The sequence below is a fragment of the Homalodisca vitripennis genome, unplaced genomic scaffold, assembly GCF_021130785.1.
Source record: "Homalodisca vitripennis isolate AUS2020 unplaced genomic scaffold, UT_GWSS_2.1 ScUCBcl_2747;HRSCAF=7811, whole genome shotgun sequence".
Lineage (NCBI taxonomy): Eukaryota > Metazoa > Arthropoda > Insecta > Hemiptera > Cicadellidae > Homalodisca > Homalodisca vitripennis.
This window is the reverse complement of record NW_025778863.1, coordinates 13596-37186: the sequence shown is the minus strand read 5'-3', so window position 1 is coordinate 37186 and position 23591 is coordinate 13596. Positions and strand designations below refer to the sequence as shown.

The following is a 23591-nucleotide window of genomic DNA, read 5'->3' as shown; positions in this document are numbered from 1 at the left end:
TTTTTATGGAGTGTTTGGCTGGTTCACTATGTCAGTGGATAAAGATGGACAGTTTTTTATGAAGTGTTTGGCTGGTTCACTATGTCAAATGAATAAAAATGGACATTAATATTCATGAAGCACTCAGGAAGCATTTAGAGTATCAGCAAACTGTGCACCAAGCATCAGTCAGCCAGTCTGGCAGCTATGTTGCCTGAGGTCAGGTGCACTGTCAGCTACTCCAGGTCATGGCACTCTGACCTAGGTGTCTGGATGTCTGTGTTCACAGCTGCTTTACTTGGTGTCACTTTGCTCGTTGAAGTTCTACGTCACACTTTTTATTCAGTTCTATATGACGTCATAACTCTAGTTGCTTTACTACCAGCAAAAATATTAGTACATTATAATATGTTTCTTGCTGACAGTATTAACTAATATTGATAGGCCTTGTTTATGATTTCTCATTTATTTGCTACCTCCAAAAATGAAATGTGATCACTTGAGAGTGTAGCTTCAAATATGAGTATTTTTTTATTAATTACTTTGTTTTATGAATTTTTTAATGGCTGAAAATGACTCACAGTAATTTCTGGTAAGTTATAGTCCATAGGAAGTATTATGTAGTCACTATTTTCCACTTAAAACTAAACTTATTACTGGATCACTTTCACTGCAAGACTAGTCAGGTAGCCATCTTGGATTTGGTCTGTATAATACAATCACGTATAATACAATGCTTGGGATTAATCAACTCCTGGTTCTAGGAGCTGACAAAATATTCCTTAGTTTCAAGTTCTTAGCCTTTTAGTGTGTCAGTTTTTCTACAAGTACGGACGAAAAAAGCCAGTCTGTTTTTAAAAGGACGTGCAAATAATGCCAGGCCAATTTTGCCGTTTTGAACAGATTTTTTAATAAAATTCATAACTTTTGTACTTGTTGTAAGAAATTAACCATTGATGCCTTGTTTTTGTCTAACCAAGTACTTGTTTAAAAAAAAAACACAATATTTGGCATTTTTTTTACTAACTTATCATTTTTTTACATGTACGAGGTCTGTCCAAAAAGTATCCGACCACCGACCAATAAGCGGCCACGGCGTAACTGACCCGCTCGAACCGGTTATTAGAGGGGAGGAGCGAGCCTACTCCTTCCCATATTAGACATTGAATACGATCCGGTCACTCAGTGAGTCACAGCGCTCTGTTCCGTACAGTACAGCCGTGTGTGTGCGTCGCATTTAAATATGACTGAATGTGTTGAGCAGCGCATTTGCATTAAATTTTGCCAAAAACTTGGTCATTCCAAGAAGATTTAGGAATACCAAAATCGTCAGTTTGTAAAATTTTACACGAAGATTTAAAAATGAACCGTTTTTTTGGCAAAATTTGTTCCTCGGCTGCTGACAGAAGACTAAAAGAAACTGTCGACTTATTCAGCGTTTTTTGGTCAAACACAACATCAACCAACTACGACAGCCTCCCTACAGTCCTGACATAGCTCTTTGTGACTTCTGGCTATTTCCGAAATTAAAAACTCCTTAGAAAGGAAAAAGATTTGACGATAGTAGTATACTTTGGCCGTTGCTGGGACAGAGCACCCGAGACCGGTTCTGGGACAAACCGTGTGAGACCGAATCTGGGACAGAATTTTTAGAGAGCGACTAAGAGTGTGAGTACGGGTGGTCAGAACCGCGCCGCGCGAATCACCACGCATGTCATCGCTGTCCCGCCACCGCAATTTTTTTAGAGAGCGACTAAGAGTGTGAGTACGGGTAGTCAGAACCGCGCCGCGCGAATCACCACGCATGTCATCGCTGTCCCGCCACCGCCACCACGCGTTGTTACTGTAAGTGTACAAGCAATCGGCACGCGCCTCGTCAGCACCGCACCGCGCGACTGCTGAAACCGTCACCGCCAAGCAATCGGCACGCGCCTCGTCATCACCGCGCGCCGCGAGACTGCTGAACCGTCACCACCACCGCGCCGTGTGAGACACCGCGTCTTGTTTCTATAAGTATACAAACAATCGTTACGCGCCTCGTCACTGTCCAGTCACCGCCGCGCCGCGCGAGACATCGCACCTTATAAATTACTAGTTTGGTATACTGTAAGTGAATTGTAGTTAGTATCAGGAATTAATGAAGCAGAAAAGTCGGAAAGAAATCCTGCTTCGAGCATTAGAGGTTCATAAACCTGTGGTTAAGCGATTCCCTAAGAGAAAAATTGTAACTTTGGGTATTGATGATTTGTGGGCTGCAGACCTTGTTGTAATGATTAGGTTTTCAAAGGAAAATGATGGATTCAGATACATACTTAATGTAATTGATACGTTTTCAAAATATGCGTGGTCAGAACCATTAAAAACTAAAAGCTCACAAGAGGTTACTAAATCGTTTAGTAAAATATTAAGAAGAGCGAAATTGGTTGGTCACAAACCCCCGAACCTTCTTCACACGGATAAAGGACGAGAATTTGTTAATAAGGAATTTAGAGAGTTTTTTTTAACACACAAAAATCAAATAAAGTTATACCATACTGAAAATGAGGAAAAAAGTGCCATTATAGAGCGTTTTCCATAGAACTCTCAATGAAAAAATGAAAGTGCACTTTGAAATTCAAAACTCTTTTAGATGGGTGTCACATTTACAGAAGCTTTCTACGTCAATATAACAGTAAATTTCATAGCACTATAAAGATGAGCCCATCAGAAGTGAATTCAAAGCAATGAACAAACTTTAAGAAACATGTACGCAAACACTGGACGATGTCTAGTATTCAGACACCCAGACTTTCGGTTGGAGACCGCGTAAGAATTACTATAAAGAAAGATGTATTTGGAAATAAATACCGCAGAAATTGGACAAGAGAAATTTTTCAGATTGTGGCTGTCAACAAAACTTGCCCCGTTACCTACAAAATCGCAGACCAGTCTGGTGAGGAAATAATAGGATCGTTTTATGAAAAAGAGTTACAAAAAACTATGTTCTAGTTCAGAGTCAAATGTATTAATAATGCTCTCATCCTTCCTTCCACTCATCCCACACACCCACCCTCTTCCTACTCCTCTTCCTATTCTCATCCATCCATACCTCATCCTTTTCCATCGTCAATCGCCCATACAGTAAGAGAGTAGCCAGCTCTATAATAATGGCGTTTTCTCCTGCTAGCAAGCAAACAGCATTTCTCAATGCTACGGATGGTCTTCGAAGATCATCAGTCAAGAAATGTCCGAATTGTGGAGAAGAGGTTACTGCATCTAACCTATCCCGCCACCAAGAAACAAAGAAGTGCATCCATACCTCATCCTTTTCCATCGTCAATCGCCCATACAGTAAGAGAGTAGCCAGCTCTATAATAATGGCGTCTTCTCCTGCTAGCAAGCAAACAGCATTTCTCAATGCTACGGATGGTCTTCGAAGATCATCAATGAAGAAATGTCCGAATTGTGGAGAAGAGGTTACTGCATCTAACCTATCCCGCCACCAAGAAACAAAGAAGTGCATCCATACCTCATCCTTTTCCATCGTCAATCGCCCATACAGTAAGAGAGTAGCCAGCTCTATAATAATGGCGTCTTCTCCTGCTAGCAAGCAAACAGCATTTCTCAATGCTACGGATGGTCTTCGAAGATCATCAATGAAGAAATGTCCGAATTGTGGAGCTGAGGTTACTGCATCTAACCTATCCCGCCACCAAAAAACAAAGAAGTGTATGTCAGCGTCAAATCCACCAGCTTATGCTTCTTCCAACGGATTCAATGAAAAACCTCCTTCGATGAAACAAGTATGTTCAAGGTGTGGTGCTGAAGTCAGGAACTCCTCCATGTCCCGCCATAAAAAAACAAAGAAATGCATGTCCAAGTTAGACAGACAAACTCCGGATTTTGATATGTCTATGTTGGAAAACTACGCTGATGCTGTGAGTGACAATCAATTCCAGAACGTGATTGCTGATTTTGATATGTCTATGTTGCCAGAGTCCTATTCAAATCTCAGACCTGAAGAACAAGACGCGATTGCTGATTTTGATATGTCTATGTTGCCAGAGTCCTATTCAAATCTCAGACCTGAAGAACAAGACGCGATTGCTGATTTTGATTTGTCTATGTTAGACACTCCAGATTTCTATTCCAAAATTAGAGCTATAATTGGTCCATCTACAGCCGACGCTCCAAAGTTTGAACCACCAGTAAAAAGGATACACCCCGATTTCATCGAAAATTATATCAATACTTGGTCCACCACCATTTGAAGTTCCGGATACGTCAGACTATTCACTGCATATACCATACAGTCCTGTATACCATTCACCACTACATATCCCAGAGAGTCCAACATACAACGTGCTTAGTCCGACCGATGTACGTGCTCAAATAAAACCCCAGAAGAAACCATGTCCAAAATGTAGTAAGGAAATAACGGTTTCCAACATGGCTCGGCACCAAAAATCTAAGAAATGTGCCAGCAACCAGCATGGTATGACATATAACGAACGTCTGAAAAAGATGGAAATCAAACCAGCTCCTAAAAGTAAAATGTGTTGGATTTGTGAAACACCAATAGAGTCATCCAACTGGAACCGTCACAAACAATCGAAACGCCATATCCGTTTGTCAGCACTTCATGAAGGTCCTCGATACAGGAGTGAAATATTACCCATTACGAGACTGACACCAAGACTAGCCGGCACCCACTCCAGACATCAACATGTTTGGTAAAGAAAGAAAATACCCAAAACGACCAAGGGAAAATCAAACAAGTACCGAAGGTCAATACAAACGATATAGCTCTTGAAGCGATGATCCGAAAACCGACTAGACCACAAAAGATTCCTACAGGTGTGAAAAAAGATTATTAGTGAGACACCGACTAGTACAATTAATAGTGAGAATTCGATTAGCCCTACCATGGAAGAGAGACAGCTTCTGTCTGAAACAGAATCGCCTTCAACACCTCATCTGGTTCCGGTACGTACTCCAGAGGAGTCACAGACAATACTTGATGAAATATCAGAAGTCCAGTCAGCATTCACGGGAAGATTGAAAACGTATGTGATTATGAACAAACGTGGGATCAAAGATCCAAAAATGTTTCTTGAGATATGCAAACCACTCGTTGTTGAAAAACTTCAGGAAGCTGTAACAGAAAAAAATCTTAAGGTAAACATGGTTTATCATGCTGAATTCAAGAAAATAATAAACGATGTGGAGGTGACTCAAGTCATGAACTTTAAAACGAAAAATGAAATTCTTTACTCGACAACGTCTCTGTCTGACTATTATAACTCAGCAAAACTTAAGATGTTGGTTGAGATGGAGGAGTTTGAGGCAAACGGTTCTCAATGGTCACTAAAAAGTGTGAAAGACTTTGGAGATCAGAGTCAACCGATACGTTCCTTTTCACGGATCCAGCTATGTGGTTCTACCAAAACAGATTCAATCCAAAAAGGCTGTTATTAATGTAAAAAAACGAAGATCAGAAATGTTTTATGTGGTCTATTCTGGCAGCTTTACACCCGGTTAAGGTTCATCCAGAAAGAATCAGCAATTACGAACCTTTCAAACGAGAGCTGCTTCATGCACTAGCAACTTGCGAATGCCCCATGAAACTTGATGATATAGCCAAAGTTTGAAAGACGTAGTGGAATTTCTGTTAATGTCTATGCTTATGATGACAAGTTCGATATATTCCCGCTGAGAATAACTGATAACGAGATGGAAAAAAAACATGTTAATCTACTGTTTATCAGAGAAAAAACAAACACTCACTACTGTTGGATCAAAGATATGTCCCGTTTGGTTAGTTCACAGATCTCACGAAATGGACATAAGATGTGGATATGCAATAGGTGTTTGCAACACTTTACGAGAGAGGATTTACTCATCAAGCATAGAGAAGACTGTAACACACACGATGCTGTGAAAATTGGAACTACCAGAGCCAGGAACTGTAATTAGATTTAAAGATTTCAATTGCTCAATGAGAGTGCCCTTTGTGTATTACGCAGACTTTGAATGCTGTCTAGCACCTATTTCAACATGTCAACCGTGTAAAGTGGATTGTAATGGTAATCATCAATCGTTCACTATTAAATATCAGAAACATAATGCCATTTCATTCTGTATGTATGGGGTGTCAGAGAACGGCTTTTTTTCCCAAACCACCGATTAAATACTTTGGAGACGATGCTGCACATGTATTTGTAAAATCATTGATTGAGGAGTCGATAAGGATTAATGAACTTTACAAGAGTGAAGCAATAGTCCCCATGCAATTGATGACAAAAGAGCAACAGGAAATGTTTGAATCTACTACTACATGTCATATCTGTGGAAATTATCTTGGTGATGATCGTGTTAGAGACCATAACCATTTGACGGGTTTGTTTAGAGGAGCAGCTCACAACAAGTGTAACATCAATTTCAAAAAACCTAGGTTCATTCCTGTTTTCATTCATAATTTAGCAGGTTACGACACTCACCTATTCATTAAAGAGTTTGGTAAGTTCCAAAATCGCATATCATTGATACCCAACAACGAGGAGCGGTACATTTCCTTTACGGTCAGTGTGGAAGGTGGAATTGAACTACGATTCATCGATTCATTCAAGTTCATGTCACAAAGTCTCGATAGGTTGGCAAAGAATCTGACTAGATCTCAATTCAAACACATCTCAACATATTACAATGGTAAGGACCTCAATTTATTGCTACGAAAAGGAGTGTACCCTTACGACTACATGGACAGTATAGAAAAATATAGTGAAACATCACTACCTAGTCAAGAAGAATTTTACAATAGACTGAATAAACAACACATAACAAATGAAGATTACAAACATGCGTGCGATGTATGGACCGCCTTTAACATTCAGAACATGAAAGAATATACAATGCTATATAACGAAACCGATGTCTTACTGCTTGCAGATGTTATGGAAAACTTCAGGGATGTATGTCCTCAATACATACAAATTAGATCCTGCATGGTATTTCACAGCACCTGGGTTGGCTTGGAACGCAATGCTGAAAATTACAAAAGTCGAACTGTCTCTATTGACTGACATCGATATGGTACTCATGGTTGAAAAGGGTATTCGTGGTGGTATTTCACAGTGTTCTCATCGATATGCGAAGGCAAACAATCCCTACATGAAAGACTACGACAAATCGAAACCAAACAATTACCTCATGTACTTGGATGCAAACAACCTGTATGGGTGGGCAATGTCTGTAAAACTACCATATGCAAACTTTCAGTGGAGCAGTACAGACATCGATGTAATGAAAGTTAGTGACGATTCACCCACAGGCTACATATTAGAAGTTGATTTGGAATATCCTGAAGAACTACACGACGTACACTCTGATCTACCTCTCGCTCCAGAACGTAGAGTCCCACCAGGATCGAAAATGGCAAAGCTTCTGACAACTCTCTACAGCAAAGAAAAGTATGTCGTACACTACAAAAATTTAAAGCTTTATTTGAGTCTGGGTATGAAACTAAAACATGTTTCATTAGAGTTCTTAGTTTCAGTCAAAGCAATTGGTTGCAGCCGTACATTAATCTGAATACCATGGAGCGTACAAAGGCGAAAAAATGATTTTGAGAAAAAGACTTTTTCAAACTTATGAACAACTCAGTTTTTGGAAAAACTATGGAAAATATGAGAAATCGTGTGGACATTCGTTTGGGTACTAAGTCCAAATTAGTGGAAAGATGGGTTAGCAAAACCGAACTTTAAGAGTCGAACCATCTTCACAGAAAACCTAGTTGCTGTACATTTTAGTAAGAAAAAACTTTTTGTTAAATAAACCTATTTACGTAGGTATGAGTATTCTAGACATATCAAAGACACTGATGTATGATTTTCCACTACAATGTAATGAAAGAGAAGTATGGGTCTAATATAAAAATGGTGTACACCGATACCGATTCCCTGATATATGACATCAAAACTAAAAACTTCTACGAAGACATGAAACATTTAATTGGATTATTTGATACAAGTGACTACCCCAACCCCAACCAATATGGGCTTCCCCACGTAAACAAAAAAGTTCTGGGTAAAAATGAAAGATGAACTTAATGGTCGAATCATGCGAGAGTTTGTAGGACTACGATCCAAGATGTATGCGAGCAATATAGAAGACAACCATTTCATAAAGAGGTCTAAGGGCGTGAAAAAAGCTGTAGTTGAAAATGAAATTACCTTTAGCAACTATAAAGACTGTTTGTTTAGTAACATCGAGCACTACAAAACGATGAATACAATTCGGAGTCAAGCACACAATCTCTACAGCGTAGAACACACCATAAAGTGGTACTTTCATCAAAGGACGACAAGCGTTTCGTACTCGAAGACAATATCCGAACCCTAGCATGGGGTTCATTATAGAATATGCGAAAACTGTTAAATTGTAAATGTATGTAAGAGAACATACTATGGAAATTCAAGTGTATTGCAAAGATAAATTCGAAGACCAATTTTTACCTAGACCGTTACGATGTCTTATTGTAGGACCGTCTGGGAGTGGTTGTAAAACGAACTTGTTATTGAATTTCATTTACAACAAAGATGGAGTTCCGTTCAAGAATCTATACGTGTTTCAGTCGTTCAATAGAACAACCTGCATATGTAGATCTGCGTGAACAATACAGTAGATTAGAAAAAAACCTTAGAAGACAAATAGCGTTTTTCTATTCGTCCTGTGAAGATCTCATTTCTATCGATGACTGCAAACCAAACTCACTTGTGGTGTTTGATGACTGCCTCCTAGAAGAGCAAACTAAAATCAAAGACTATTTCATTAGAGGACGTCATAAAGGGATTTCTTGTGTCTACCTGAGTCAGAGCTATGGTCGAGTTGATATGCAGGTCATACGAAACAATGTTAATCTGTTGTGTCTGTTTACAATGAACAAGTACTATACAAAGAGAGTGTTCCAGGACTTTGTAGGTTCTGACATGACTTTCAACCAATTTGAGGGCTCTCTGTTTTGAGTGCTGGAAAACACCTCATGGGTTCATATCTATTAATACAACAGCTAAACCACAAAAAAGGAAATACATGTGCAATTTAAAAAGGAAACTAAGTGTTGAATAATACTTCGCTGTACAACGTACCAGTATAAAACGTAATTTGATGTTTAAGTATAAACGTAATTTGACGTTCAAGTATAAACGTAATTTGACGTTTAAGTATAAACGTAATTTAACGTTCATAAACGTAATTTGACGTTTAAGTATAAACGTAATTTAACGTTCATAAACGTTATTTAACGTTCATAAACGTAATTTGACGTTTAAGTATAAAACGTAATTTAACGTTCATAAAACGTAATTTAACGTTTAAGTATAAACGTAATTTAACGTTCATAAACGTAATTTGGCGTTCATAAACGTAATTTAACGTTTAAGTATAAACGTTATTTAACGTTCATAAACGTAATTTGACGTTTAAGTATAAACGTAATTTAACGTTCATAAACGTTATTTGACGTTTAAGTATAAACGTAATTTAACGTTCATAAACGTTTATTTAACGTTCATAAACGTAATTTGACGTTTAAAGTATAAACGTAATTTAAACGTTTCATAAACGTTATTTAACGTTCATTAAACGTAATTTGACGTTTAAGTATAAACGTAATTTAACGTTCATAAACGTAATTTGACGTTTAAGTATAAACGTAATTTGACGTTCATAAACGTAATTTGACGTTCTAGTGTAAACGTGACTTGAAAGATTTGAAGAATAACGCTGTATCTATTACTATAAGTATACAACATGGCGAATAAAACTAGATGCAAAAGAAGCAAGGCGACTTGAAAAAATTCAGACTGTCTTGGCTGCAAAGTTCAAACGTGCTGAACAGGATGAATTAAAAAACTTCTCAAAACAAAAATACTATATCATCAAATGCTAATGAGACGTCTACCAATCGTAACATATCAATAACACATGATCGACCGCTCACTGTTTCTAAAGCTCGAAAGTTGGATGAGTTAAACCGGAAATTACAAAGTGAGTTTGCTCAGACTCATTTTAAAGAGTTAGAAGATGTTCGTGAAAATGAGAAAAAGTACGAACCAATCACCAGAGCCATTAGGGAACAACAACATAGAGAATTGGAAACACAAAAATATACGTAGTCAAAACCGTATGAAACAGTTGGTAAGATTTCAACCTCAAGCATCAGATCGTCGAACGTTTGAGGATGTAGATTACGATGATGAGCCAGAAGTACAACCTCAAGGAGCAATCGATGAAACAGTTGATGGATTCTAAAGTAGTAAACACTTGGTTCTCTAGGAGCCCGATACCTTCCAAAATCCAACGACAAACAGTTTGGTATTTGGTACGATGAAAATCTAGAGCAGCCGATGATCGGTTCCGAACCGATTACATTTGATTATGATGACATTATATTAGTCAGCTCTCAAAAGAAATACAAAGGGACTGAGGGTCTTTGGAGATTGTTGACGAAAAACAATATAGTAGAGAAGGATCTGTACACCGATGAAGACTGGAACTCTTACAAGGACATATTGGTGAGGACAAACTCGCTTTTCCAAAGAAACAATCCCAAAAGTAATCGTCCCAAATCAAGTCAAGGACTAAAGTGGAAACATATGATAAAACCTATTTGGGATGAGTTGGTGAATGGAAAAGTGGCAACAATTGGTTCAGGGTTAAAGGTTTACAATGAAAGTCCGGGTCGAATATAAGTACATAAAGAACTTCAAAGACCTCATTGACAGGTTACACTACATTCAAGCTCAGGAAGAAGCTGGAAACAACAACTTTCATAATGAAAAACTGTCTGTAGTTGATTTCCTTCACGATGAAATGGAAGACCTAATTGCTACACCTAAAGGGTTGAAGTACCTAGTCAGATGTTTGTCTGTTTTTGCCTGAACATGTTATAGAAGGTAAAGGGCTTTTGAACGACATCATTAACAAGTTACCATTCGAGTTACATGCGCCCAAGAACTGGAATCTTGATACGTACAACTACTGTGGGCCCGGCACCCAGCTTGACAAGAGACTTGTTAGGGGAGATAAGGGAATTAATCCCCTCGATGAAGCTTGTAAGAAGCATGATATATGGTATAGGGATCATAAAAACACAGAAGACAGGTGGGAGGCGGACAAAAATATTACAAAAGAAAGCTTGGGAGAGGGTTACCTCAGATGATGCTGACTTGAATGAGCGTATATGGTCGGTCTAGCAACAACAGGAGGAATGTGGTTGAAACGTAAACTCGGTATGGGGTTAGGAACTTCAGGATGTATCTACCCATCAGATATATAAAGCAATGAAAGCAAATAATTTTTTACCCTATATATAAGAGAGGATATAATAGAACAGTGATCAGTGGTAAAACCAGTGATGGAGAAACTGTATATTGAATTTTCGAGCGGTATAGCAAGAAGTGAGTATAGAACTGCAATGCCAGTTTCAGAGCTCAACTTCAATGCACCCAACAACAATACAACATTCAAACTGGATCATGGAGACGCATTTTATGATTCACGCATAATGTACCACATTCAAGGAAAGTATGTGCAAAAAATCTGATGGATCTGATTATCAAACTAACTCTACCGTCAAACTGGTAGACAACTTCGCGGCCTTCTTGTTTTCAAGAATAGAGCTGAGGAAACACAATACATTGATCGACACAGTAGAACTCCCCGGCATAACCAGCACTATAAAGGGGATTGTTAGTTACAGTAACACTGAAAAACAAACACTCTCAAGTAGTGGTTTCTCATCATCGTTTACAGGAGGTGGGAAGTTTGAAGCACTCGGCACACTTGGGCATTTAGGATTAGGGTTCTTTGACCACCTACGTTACCCGATGTACAAGGGAGGTTTTGAAATCACATTTACTAGGAATGAAGATAATGATGCGTTGTTTCACTGGAAAGGGGCAGGGTCCACAGCAACGGATCCTGGCGATGGGAAAATTGTGATAGAGTCGTTTGTGTTACGAGTCCCCATAGTCGATTATACCAGCACTTCCAAAATTCAGTTAATTGATGGTTTGAAAACATCTGAGTGACAAGGATGCTTTAGTCTACAACTTCTTTCAATGGCAATGCATCGACAAAAGAGGGGTGTTCGGTTCATCATTCAGCTTCGATATTACAAGGTGTGTTTACAGAAATGTGTACAATCCTAGATTTGTTATAATCGCACTTCAGACAAACAGAACAAACACCCAGGCAAAAGATCCCAGTAGATTTGACAGCTGCAACATCAAAAATGTGTCTGTGAAAATTAATGGAGAAAGGTTACCCTCAGGAATTGCAGAATTTTGATATTACTAATGGTATATACAGGATCATGTACGATCAGTACCTAGGGTTCCGAAAAATAAACTTCGGAGACAATAACGTGTTAGTAAACCTGAAAGAATTTATTGATAACTCACCTTTGGTTGTAATTGACACACATCTACATCAACCAACAACAGACAGATCTCGAAGTGACATTCAGATTGAATTAGATTTTGTAAAAGCTATTGCATCTCCACAGGGGAGTAGCGGCACCACAGCATATGTTGTTGTTGTATCTGAGGCACATTTCTCATATGACATTACTCGAAACATAATCAAATTCCTGTAAAAACAAATAAAAAAACAACAAAAAACAAAAAAAGTAAAATAAAAATGTTTTTTTTTTTTTTCATTAGTAGGCGGCAATTATTGTTTTCATGTCAGTGTTTTGTATATAAGAAAGCGTATAGAATGGAAAGTCAGCATAATTATACAGTTCGGCTATCCGAAGCTCAAAAACGTAAGCTTCGTACAGCGTACAAAAGACGGAAACCTACAGTAATCAGATTATCTAATGAACAGCTGTCTCACGGAAGTGATCGTATACTTCTTTCTGGAGAGCAACACAAAGCCGTTTCTAGAGCTGTTAAGAACAAAAAAGGTTTACAATTGCTTCTAAGTTACAACCAACTCGTATCTAATAAACAAGGAGGGTTTTTGAAGGAAATTATGGAAATGGTGGATTCGTCAGTTCCTGGAGGTAAACGCTTCATCTCTCCATTAATAAGAAGAAAGTTGGCTCCTTTACTGAGAGAAAAATTTATACCTTGGTTAAAGAGTTTAGTCGATGAGGAGTTGGACACCATTATTGAAAAAGACCCTACGGGTAGAGGGTTGAAACATCGTATTGGTCGGAAGCTTGATGCATTGTTGTCTGTGAATAAAAAAAAGAGATCTTCCCGCTGTCTCTTGGTGAAATAGAAAAATTAGCAGGTATATTAAACATTAATGAGTTTAGAGGTGTTTTTCATGCGACAGTTACTTCCAGACAAACCTACAAATATCGAACGTGGTATAGTAAATCTTGGTGACCTTTCATCTGGTGGTACTCACTGGACGTGTTATGTGAAACGTGGTGAAAAGAAATTCTATTTTGATTCATATGGTGATGTCAATCCTCCAATAGAAGTAGTCAGGTATTTGGGGCCAAAAGGGTTGGTTTATAACTCAGAGCGTATTCAGGGGTTTGACGATCCTCCTATCTGTGGACATCTGTGCCTGGAGGTTCTACGACGAGATTCAGCTGGTGAGGACTGGGAACATATTCTTCGTAGTATAAGAAACAATAAAAATGCATGGAAACCGTGGTTTTATTTTCAACAGATTTGGAGACGAAATTGAAATTGGATCAAATACCAACTCAACCCAATTCAGACCCTTCTCCTAACGAGATAATTGAGCTTGCAAGTGATGTATCAAAAGTCTCACAAGATTTATTCGAAGTCAAGAAATTATTGGAATCGCATTTGGTAAAATCGGAAAAAAATAATAAATGCGATCGAGATTGTCCCCACTAGTACCGTAAATGGTGAAAAAGATATGGGGCAGCTTCCTACTGAAAAAACCACCAGAGAATTGGTTCAAGTGAGCAAAGCAGTGGGAGCCATATGATGTGGTTGTCAAAGTTCAATTGAGTGAATTAGAAGGCAAGATATACATCATGCAGAAAAAAATTCAACAACGAAATAAAAAATATATGGAAAGAGGTTTTGAAGACTTCCATGATGGTAGCAACTTCATCTAAAACTTGTATAGAATTATAAGTATATAAAAAAACTGCAACCATGCCATTACTCAAACTAACTGGAACTGAGTCTGTACTGACTCTCCATCTAGAACACCCCATCCACTTGGATCCAAACGAAGAGTATTATATGGCTCTTGTTGGATTTTACTCTGAGAACAACATATACAACTTGTTGCAACATGCAAAAGTCTATTTTTGGGACTTGGGAATACATTTCATTCCGAAACCACTGATACTTCAATGCGGTTACTGGACCATTGAAAAAACTTGAAAAGAGTTTCAGAGATTGCATAAAATCGTTGAATCTTAGTATAAATTCTGATGATTTCAAGATCTTTAAAGACGGTGACAAAATATCAATTAATTCTCCAATTAAATTCTACTTGGATAAAACCGTTAGTGATCTCTTAGGTTTTGAAAAATCTGATGCAACAAACTTACAAAAAGAATCGTCTTACTTCAACTCAAATGAAAATGTAATTGCATCGAATCCACCGAATCTCAGAAGCCGTTGATGTCATCGAGATACACTGCAATATTGTCAACAACAGTCTTGTCAATCATGATGTTCACTCTCACAAACATTTGGAGACAGCAATCCTCTACTCCTTTTCCCCTAATGTACCACACGGCTACAAAAATATCTCAATCACCTCAAGAAAAACACTACATACCTCTTCGGAGCGGTTTACGAAAGATTCAACAGATCACAATCACACTTGTAGACCAAAACAACCAACTGCTCCAGAAAACAAACCATGCAAACAACATTCGTCTATTTAGATCTGATCAGTAAATCACAAACACATACATACTCACAATTGTTGGTAAATAAAAACGCGTGGGTGGTGGCGGTGGCGGGACAGCGATGACATGCGTGGTGATTCGCGCGGCGCGGTTCTGACTACCCGTACTCACACTCTTAGTCGCTCTCTAAAAAAATTGCGGTGGCGGGACAGCGATGACATGCGTGGTGATTCGCGCGGCGCGGTTCTGACCACCCGTACTCACACTCTTAGTCGCTCTCTAAAAATTCTGTCCCAGATTCGGTCTCACACGGTTTGTCCCAGAACCGGTCTCGGGTGCTCTGTCCCAGCAACGGCCAAAAGTATACTACTGACGATGTTGAACAAATAAAACAAAATGCGACGAAGGACCTGTTAGCCATTCCGCAAAATGAATTTAAGGAGTGTTTCCGGAAGTGGGAGGAGCGTTGGAATAAAGTAGTGGCTTGTGGAGGGGAGAGTACTTTGAAGGGGACCAAATTGCCGTTGCCACCCGAGTAATGTCAGTTCATGCCAGACGTCAAGGTCAGATACTTTTTGGACAAACCTCGTAGAATTTATGTTAATCTAAGTGTCTATACAAGAAATATCAAGTAAATTCTTCATCTTTCAATTGAAATGCCTTATACCAATATTTCTTGATAAAAGCTTGCATTTTTTGATGCAGTCTTAACCCAACAGTTGAATGCTCTACGGCTCTTGAATGTACTGAAATGGCAGTTTTCAACAACAATCAGGAAGCCCCAATCGTTATATTATTAAGAGCTTGCACATCAAGTTTTTATTTATTGTAAGTGCAATAGTTGACAACTGTAATGTCTGCAAAGTCATCGTCCTCTCCACACTTCCAGCTTGCATATTATTACATATTTAGTACATTATACCCTTTTATACCATACTTTATGACCATCATTTCAACAACTTACTTCAGTTTTTATGTTGACATCTTCAACAAAAAGAGCAAAATCTTGATATTTATTTTGTTTTTCTGGAGCTAAGTTATTTATACATAAATCAATTGTATTTGGCATAACTTTAACACCTCCATAGCTTTGTCTCTTCAAGTTTCTGAAATAAAAAAATATATAAGTGATTAAAATAATAACAGTTTTAAATTTTTACAAATCAACAATATTATTGCTGTTGATCACTTATCAGTAGGACATTTGTATTTGGAGCACAAAGAATATAATATACAGTATAATATTCCTAATATTGAAAAATGAATAGTCAATGTAATTTAGTAATAAAAATATAAGAATATTATTAGACTTTACCCCATTTGAGATAAAATATCAGACTTGTACAATTTTAATTGTAAACATATTGTGCAAACTTCCATGCACATCATTTAACTATATCAGGAAAAGCATTATTATTATTATTATTATTCTTTATTGAACATATTCTTAGAGAACAGTACAATCGTCAGATTTTATTTTGTTACAGCAGGTTAGAAGGTTCTGTTTAAAAATTCATTTATTGTGTAAAATGGATGGTCTTGAAGCCAGAGTTTTAGTTTGTGTCCAAACTGCAGTCGGTCTCTTCTTCAGTTCTAGTGGGAGGGCGTTCCACAGCTTTGCTCCGACATATGTTGGCTTCTTCTCCATGGACGCTAGGCGGTGAGCTGGAAGATGGTAGTTTGCAGCATGCTGAGTGTTGTAGTCATGTTGCTGTGCTCCAGTCATCACCTCATCGGGTGATTTCAGGTGTACGTAGGTCACAGCTTCTAGGATGTATAGGTTAACCACAGTGAGAATCTTCAGTTTCTTGAAAGGCTTGCCTGCATGATTCTCTTGTGCGTAGCTATTACTGAGCTTAATAAAATTAATGCCCATTTAATTATCAGACAAGAAAAATAAAAAACAGGATACAAAATGGTTGGTGTTTGAAAAAGTATGCATAGCTACATTAGTTTTTATGAGAACTTAAATTTTTCACTAAATTGAAGATCTATTTAAGCTTGAAGATCCAGTGAAACTAAGTATATGTGCGTTGTATTTGGTACAAAGCTAACCTGGAATCTCCATCTGAAGTCACTGCTGTGTTGTGCTGTTTTCGCTAGTGTCATATGTCTCATTATTTATTGTGTTTGTAAATTTTCAACTGATAATTTTGAATGAATAATCCTTGTTTTTTAATACTTATTAATGTTAGAAGATATTTGTTACAAATTGAAAGTAGTAATGGGTAAATCTTTAAAACATTTATTCACAATTCTTCAATTTTCCAATCCTTATAGCATTTATTTTACCTAAGAATGATTGAAACAAAATCATTACCAATCAAATTTCTGCCATTCTTAAACATTTTGAGACTGTCTGATAACATACAAAGTGATCCAAGAATACCACTCTATTTTTAAAGGGATTAACAGAGGTTCAGAGAAATAGCTATATTTTAAGAACTTAAGTAATTTCCCCTACCTTTTACTTTAATCGGTAAAGGACACAGTAAACATGCGTAGACTTGAAGCAAGCTATTTTTTATCGTCTCCTATATTAATCTATTTTTAATAAGTTTTTATGTAGTAAATACTATTTCGTTTGAGTGTAACATTGTGTATTGAAATTTTGAAAATAGTTGTGAACTATTAATATATTGGTAAATGTACATGAGTTTATTCGTATGACCTCTCATAACCTCTACTAAGAGCAATAGAACAGTAAGCACAAGTGCCTTGGTTTGTTTTATCTGCGGAGCGTGAACTTAATGTAGTGGTGCCTACATCTAGCAAGGCATTCGTGGACTAGTGGTCGAAGTGGTGCCCGACACTTGGAACGATATGGGATCGATTACCATCATAAGACAATTAACTTTTTGCTACTCTATAAACCATGACCAACGATAATAAAGTCTTTGTGCTACACAAATGTAATATTTATTCTTGTAATGAATTTATTCATTGTTGTTTTAAATTTATTAACTACTTTGTGTAAATTATAACAATATTTTAATCTTATTTTAATTGATTAATTAGTTAATGTATTATTTATCTAATATAACCATACATTTATTGTTATATATAGTGATTAAAAGACAATGAAGTTTACCATAGAAGTTACAAAGAAAGGGTAATCCGTGTGTTATCACTGAAGACAGTACATATCGTGAAGGCTATTCTTTGTCTAAGGTTTTAAAACACAAAGTATAGCAAAAACATTTTAGTGCTTGTTAATTTGTGTGCTGATAATTAATGATGTGGTGGATTTTCACTGATTGTATTGTCGAGTCCCTTTAATCGATTCTCGAATCTGAATCTTTGTTGAATTGGGCTTAGACATATCACTAATTGAAACTATAGTATTGTTTAATTGAAACTATAGTATTGTTTATGACCAATAGTGTTATGAAACCATTTGAACTGTTTGACAAATATATGTGTTAATATTAAATGTCTAAAGTAGCAGTGTATTATTGTTAGGTGCTTCGAAATATCTGATTCACAAATGATTAAGTTTACTACAACTCCATATATCTTAATCTTGATCAGGTTTTGGACTGAACATTCACAGGTTACCTGATTTTGCGATTCAGTTCATCATTATTGCAAATTACAATCCTCAGGTTAATTTATTAATTTCATTTTTTCTTAACCAGGATGTAGCTGCTCTAAAATTATAAAAAGCAATCAATATCGATCTGCATAATTGTCCTTATTCTATAACAGAAAGATACCTTTCAAATGGAACTGAATGAAGCACCTTGTAGTTAAAATTTGTTGACAGCCATTAAAACTTAGGTTTTCCATGTATAAAAGAGACAACAATCAGTTTTACTCCCAATGATATAACGCATATTGCATATTCATCATGCATAACCAAGAAGAAACAACAAATTATATGAAAAAACTAAAACTTCATGTCAATAGACAATAGACAAATTTCTTTATTTACATATTCTTTGAGAACAGTAATTGTGTCAACAGTTTTTACATAAAACAAAGAGTTTGGGTTTAAAAAAAGTTAAGATATAATTTGTCACGATTAAACTGTATGTAAATTTAAAACCAAGTGAGATTATTCTGGTTGTTCCTCCAGTTAGTTTGTGTTATCCCAGTGATGTATTTGTGAGCATCTCCTATCTCTGTCATTAGTACAACTTAATCTAAAGAGTTGTGTTGAAATGTCACAGACTACTTCATAGAAATTCATATTCAAAAAAATTACAAGTTTATAATTCCAACATGTGTATGCTACTAGAGAACTAATAAATATATTTACAAACCATCTAACAATTATTTTTTACCATACCCATAGTCCTTGTTAATTAATACATCCAAGCAAGACTTCCAAGGCTTTTGATTATTTCTAGCTTCCTCTTGTTGATCTTCAAGATGTGCCCCAATAAGTGACATTACCAGAGGGTGACCTAGAGACAATTTACAATTTATAAAAATAATTTTGTTTATACAAAGAATGAATGTCAATTGATCTGAATTTTGGTAAAATTATTTGTTTCAGATCGTTTTAAAATTGACTGTACAAATCCTAATTGTTTTTCCGTTACAAATTATTTTTCAGCTTAAAATAATATGAACAGAAAAATTTTTATCTATTTTTTTACCACACAGGTCATCTCAAAATATTCAAGTTGAGATATTATGTAATATCGCCCAAGTTCAGGCTCCACATTCCTTTCTTGTTTAATTAAAATAAGATTATGTTTAAATTAAAAATCAAATTGGTGACATTACGTACTACTTTTTGTTCTTAGAAAACCCTATGCCCTACTTATTGAATGATTTGTCCCTGCACATTTCTATACACATATTCTATATTATTTTAAGAAAACATTTGAATTTATTTTTTACATTTAACTGAAAATGTTTATCTGATGTATTAGAACGAAATAAATATATTTCCTAAAGCATACTTAAATTTTTGAATAACAAAGACTGAAAGTCAAAAATGAAATCATATTCCACATATTATTATTACTACTTAAACACTTCTCATGCCGTAGACGGATATATTAGAATGGTAGACTTTGACCAATAATGCCAACTACAGTTATATCCGATATTATAGATTGCGTCTTGGAGAGTTTTTTATTTCACAAAACGCCTTCGAAATGCCTGGTACCAGTTTTTATGTAAATAATAAGCACCCACATATCCACCAGCTAGTATTTTTTTAAGCATATTAATCTAATGTCCAAAAGTATAAACAAAAATGGCTCCCAGTGAATATTGATTAATTAATAATTTAATATTAGTTTTTATGTATGGATTGAATAATATTTTTCTGACTATTGACATAATTTAAATAATTACACATACTGGTTGGATTATAAATTTAATTTTATTTGAAATATTAAGCAAAATAAAAATATTAGTCAATAAAAATAATTATAAGAAATTTTTACTAAGTTGAAAACATATATAAACGTATAATTAATGTAAAGTTGGGTAATTCACAATTGTAGAATGAAAAAGACAGGAAATATTTTAACAGCTTTAATTGTATACTGAATGAATTACTATTTGAAATGGTTTTAAAAATGTAAAACAAATATATAGTATTCCAAACAGTAACATAATCTGACTGGATGTTGAGAAACTAGGAGGCACTATTCCCTTCAAAATTAATCTAAAGTTAATTTATATTGTGTGTGATTAATTATATTTGATCCAAGAAAGATCATTAACCCTGGAACTGGCGGTCATATTTCTCTCAGTTGCGGAATATTTTTAGTACTTCATACATTACCTTATATTTATTTTATTATTACATGTTTACTATAAAGTACCTATGTCATATTATATATTTTTTTATTCAGCATTGTTCAAAGAACATTTTTCACATAATATAATTAAAACAAAAAAAATATCCTTACTCAACCTCTTCATGAAAAACATTTTTTTTACAAAAAAGAAAAGTTAGTTCAAAGTTTTTGAATTGTAAAATTGTTGTTGTTAGTGATATGTAAAATCCAAAATATAAAAAAAGAAAGAGCATTTAATTCTGAGTAAAAATAAAACAACACGTAGTTTATAAGGTATTTATTTTTACATGTGGTAAACTATACAAAAATCATACACTGACATTCAACAGTGCTACTTACCAACAAAAGTAAGAACTTCAAAGCTCACTTGGAATTGTACAATCTTGTAACTATTAGTTTATATTAAATTTTTATTTTTTTATTATATATTTTTTTAATTATGTTCTGATTGAATGTCCTAAATCGGAATCCTCATCGTTGCTTATTTCATGTTCAACTAGTTTTCGAATGTCACTGTAACGATAGCGGAAATTTACGATCCCATTACCGTAAACACGCACAAGAAAATTACTATTATTGTGTTCATATACAAAACCATCATTACAATGAACTCAAACAAACAATAAACCAGACAGAACACCATGCAGCTGACGAAATAACAATAGCCGAATGAACCAGTTGACTCATCGCTGCGCGCGCAACTAGCGCGCGGTACACAGCGAGAATGTAAACAAACAGTTCACAGATTATAAAACGTATGGACGTGTAACGAAACGATAATAATTATTTTATTAGTGTTATTATTAATATAAATTGAACCTTCCTCTTTTCGATTGGTATCAATACCGATACTCTTTGATCGTGTTTTAAAGTACGTAATATTGAGAAATAAGTCATATTAAAAACGCCCGATATCGGTTGCTGCCATCTAGGATGCGACTATAACGCCCGATATCGGGCGTTTGCCAGTTCCAGGGTTAAACAAAAACTATATCTAAATATCTTACACAAAATTATGTGGCACATTTACCTTTTCCGTTTAAGTGTATTAGTTTTGCTTGACTAGGCAGATTCTCCACAGATAAGCCTACACATGAAGCGAGATGAAACAAACTTTCTTCTTCAGTAAAGCCTTCATTCACCTAATATAGAAACATTATTTGAACCATCTAACAAATTAATTAATATCTCAATGTTGAATGTAGTATGATGTAACTTAAATTTAAACTCTTAAATATTTATTATGAAAGCATTAAAAGCCACTTGTTTCTAATTTTATTTAACGTATTCTAACCATTAATAATCAAATTAAAAATGTCTTTATTAATGAGGCGTAGTTAGGACTGTCAAGCCCTCTCTACCACTCAGCCTTAACAGTTAACATAATTCAGTAAGTAAAGATGGATAAAATAACTTAAGTAATTAATTCAATATTTTTTCTGGTAGGAAAGTTCATGCATTAAAGGTGTCATATTCACCAAATAGGATAAATAGTGATATATCTTACTATATCAAAAAAAGCTATTATTAAAGGATAATATCTATAATATTATAGAGAATATGCCGTAAAAATTATTTGTCCTTGTCTGTAATTTAATTTAACTTTCAAGTCATGCTTGATTAAGCAAAACATAACTTATTCTATATTTTTAAGTAAACACAAAATGGATGAGAATACATTTGAAAAATATCTTTGTTAGATATCTAACAATTTAATCATTTATTTAAGCTTTATGTGTTTGAATTATTAAAATTACTACTCAACTGTCTCAATTTTTCCTCTTTTTATCCCTTAAATCACTGTTTCAGGGAGTTTAGAGACTATCTAGTGCCTGAAACGCTGGAGAGTAGATGTGTCGAGGCCAAATCTCAAATCCACCGAATCCTTTAAAACAATTCGGATTCAAGAATCACAGATGAGATTTGAGAATTGGATCTCAAACCTGCTAAGATTTGCTGTATTGCTAATTATTGTACAGGATTCATGTTCATTTCCCCAAAACATTCAGTCCGGCAATATAGGGGCAGGTGAAATCTTCCTTATGCCAAACTGGTAAAAAATGAATCTTGTTCAAGAAAAAAATAGTCTTGAGTATTACATCCGTCTGTCTGTTGTGATAATCAATCAATAGTAGCTAACAGGGAAACAGAAATGCGCCTTAGCAGAGGCAATTTCTCTGTAGTATGACCATTGTCATTGTTTGGCACTAATAGTGGTAGATACAAAAGTTGGAGATAGTCAACCAAAATATAGAAATAACATGATTTTATAAACAATATTTGGATTTAAATTTACATATTCTACGCATAAATTCATGCATTGGAGGACGTCTATTCGGGAATGACAGTTTATCAACAGTGTGCAAATTACAGATTGCTAAAACCTGTTTTTGAAATATTTTAATGCTTGAGTATAGATCAAATTTGTTAAAAAATTATAATAGTTTTGTTTGCAGTGTGTATTTTCTATATCTATGTATGTACATTGCAATGAGTTAGCTGAATCTACTCACAGACAACAGCTGGGTGGTATCTTATAAATAAACAATCGTTAAAACATGTTAGTGTCATATTGAAAACCAGTCTAAAGATAAGTTAATTACCCTTGATTTAATCAGTACCATAATCTAACAAAACTAATTAATACAAATGTAGTATCAGCGCGAGTATTATTTGAAACTTACTTTTATTGCTTTGTAGCGATTGCCTTGCTTGTTCATGACATTTTCATCATGTGTTGTAACTAATGTTTTACACCCGATATTCAAAGCTTCAATTATCTCTTCTGAATTTACACCATCTAGCACCAATAACCCCGCTTTGAATCTGCTCTCATGAAATCTACAACAACACACAAAGGATAGTGTTATTCAATATTGTTTTGAAACTAATTTATATTGTTTTAAACATCACAGACACCTAGATTACAAAATATATAAAATATAGTGTAATCCAGGTCAATTAGAATTTGCATTGTCTTTTTTTTCTTTTTTTTTGTTCTCTTA

At 35.4% G+C, this 23591-nt stretch overlaps 1 protein-coding gene across 2 annotated transcripts in view; it reads right to left on the bottom strand.

Moving 5' to 3' along the window:
• Nucleotides 1-23591, bottom strand: part of LOC124372214 (apoptotic protease-activating factor 1-like) — a 46058-nt gene that overhangs the window by 16081 nt on the left and 6386 nt on the right. For both annotated transcript variants that reach the window (XM_046830581.1, XM_046830582.1), the window contains exons 2-5: nt 23271-23427; nt 21617-21728; nt 19113-19230; nt 15786-15927 (exon numbers count right to left, since the gene is read on the bottom strand). In XM_046830581.1, the coding sequence (XP_046686537.1) occupies nt 15786-15927; nt 19113-19230; nt 21617-21728; nt 23271-23306 (408 nt within the window). In that variant the 5' untranslated portion in view covers nt 23307-23427. The remainder of the gene's footprint in view (nt 1-15785; nt 15928-19112; nt 19231-21616; nt 21729-23270; nt 23428-23591) is intronic.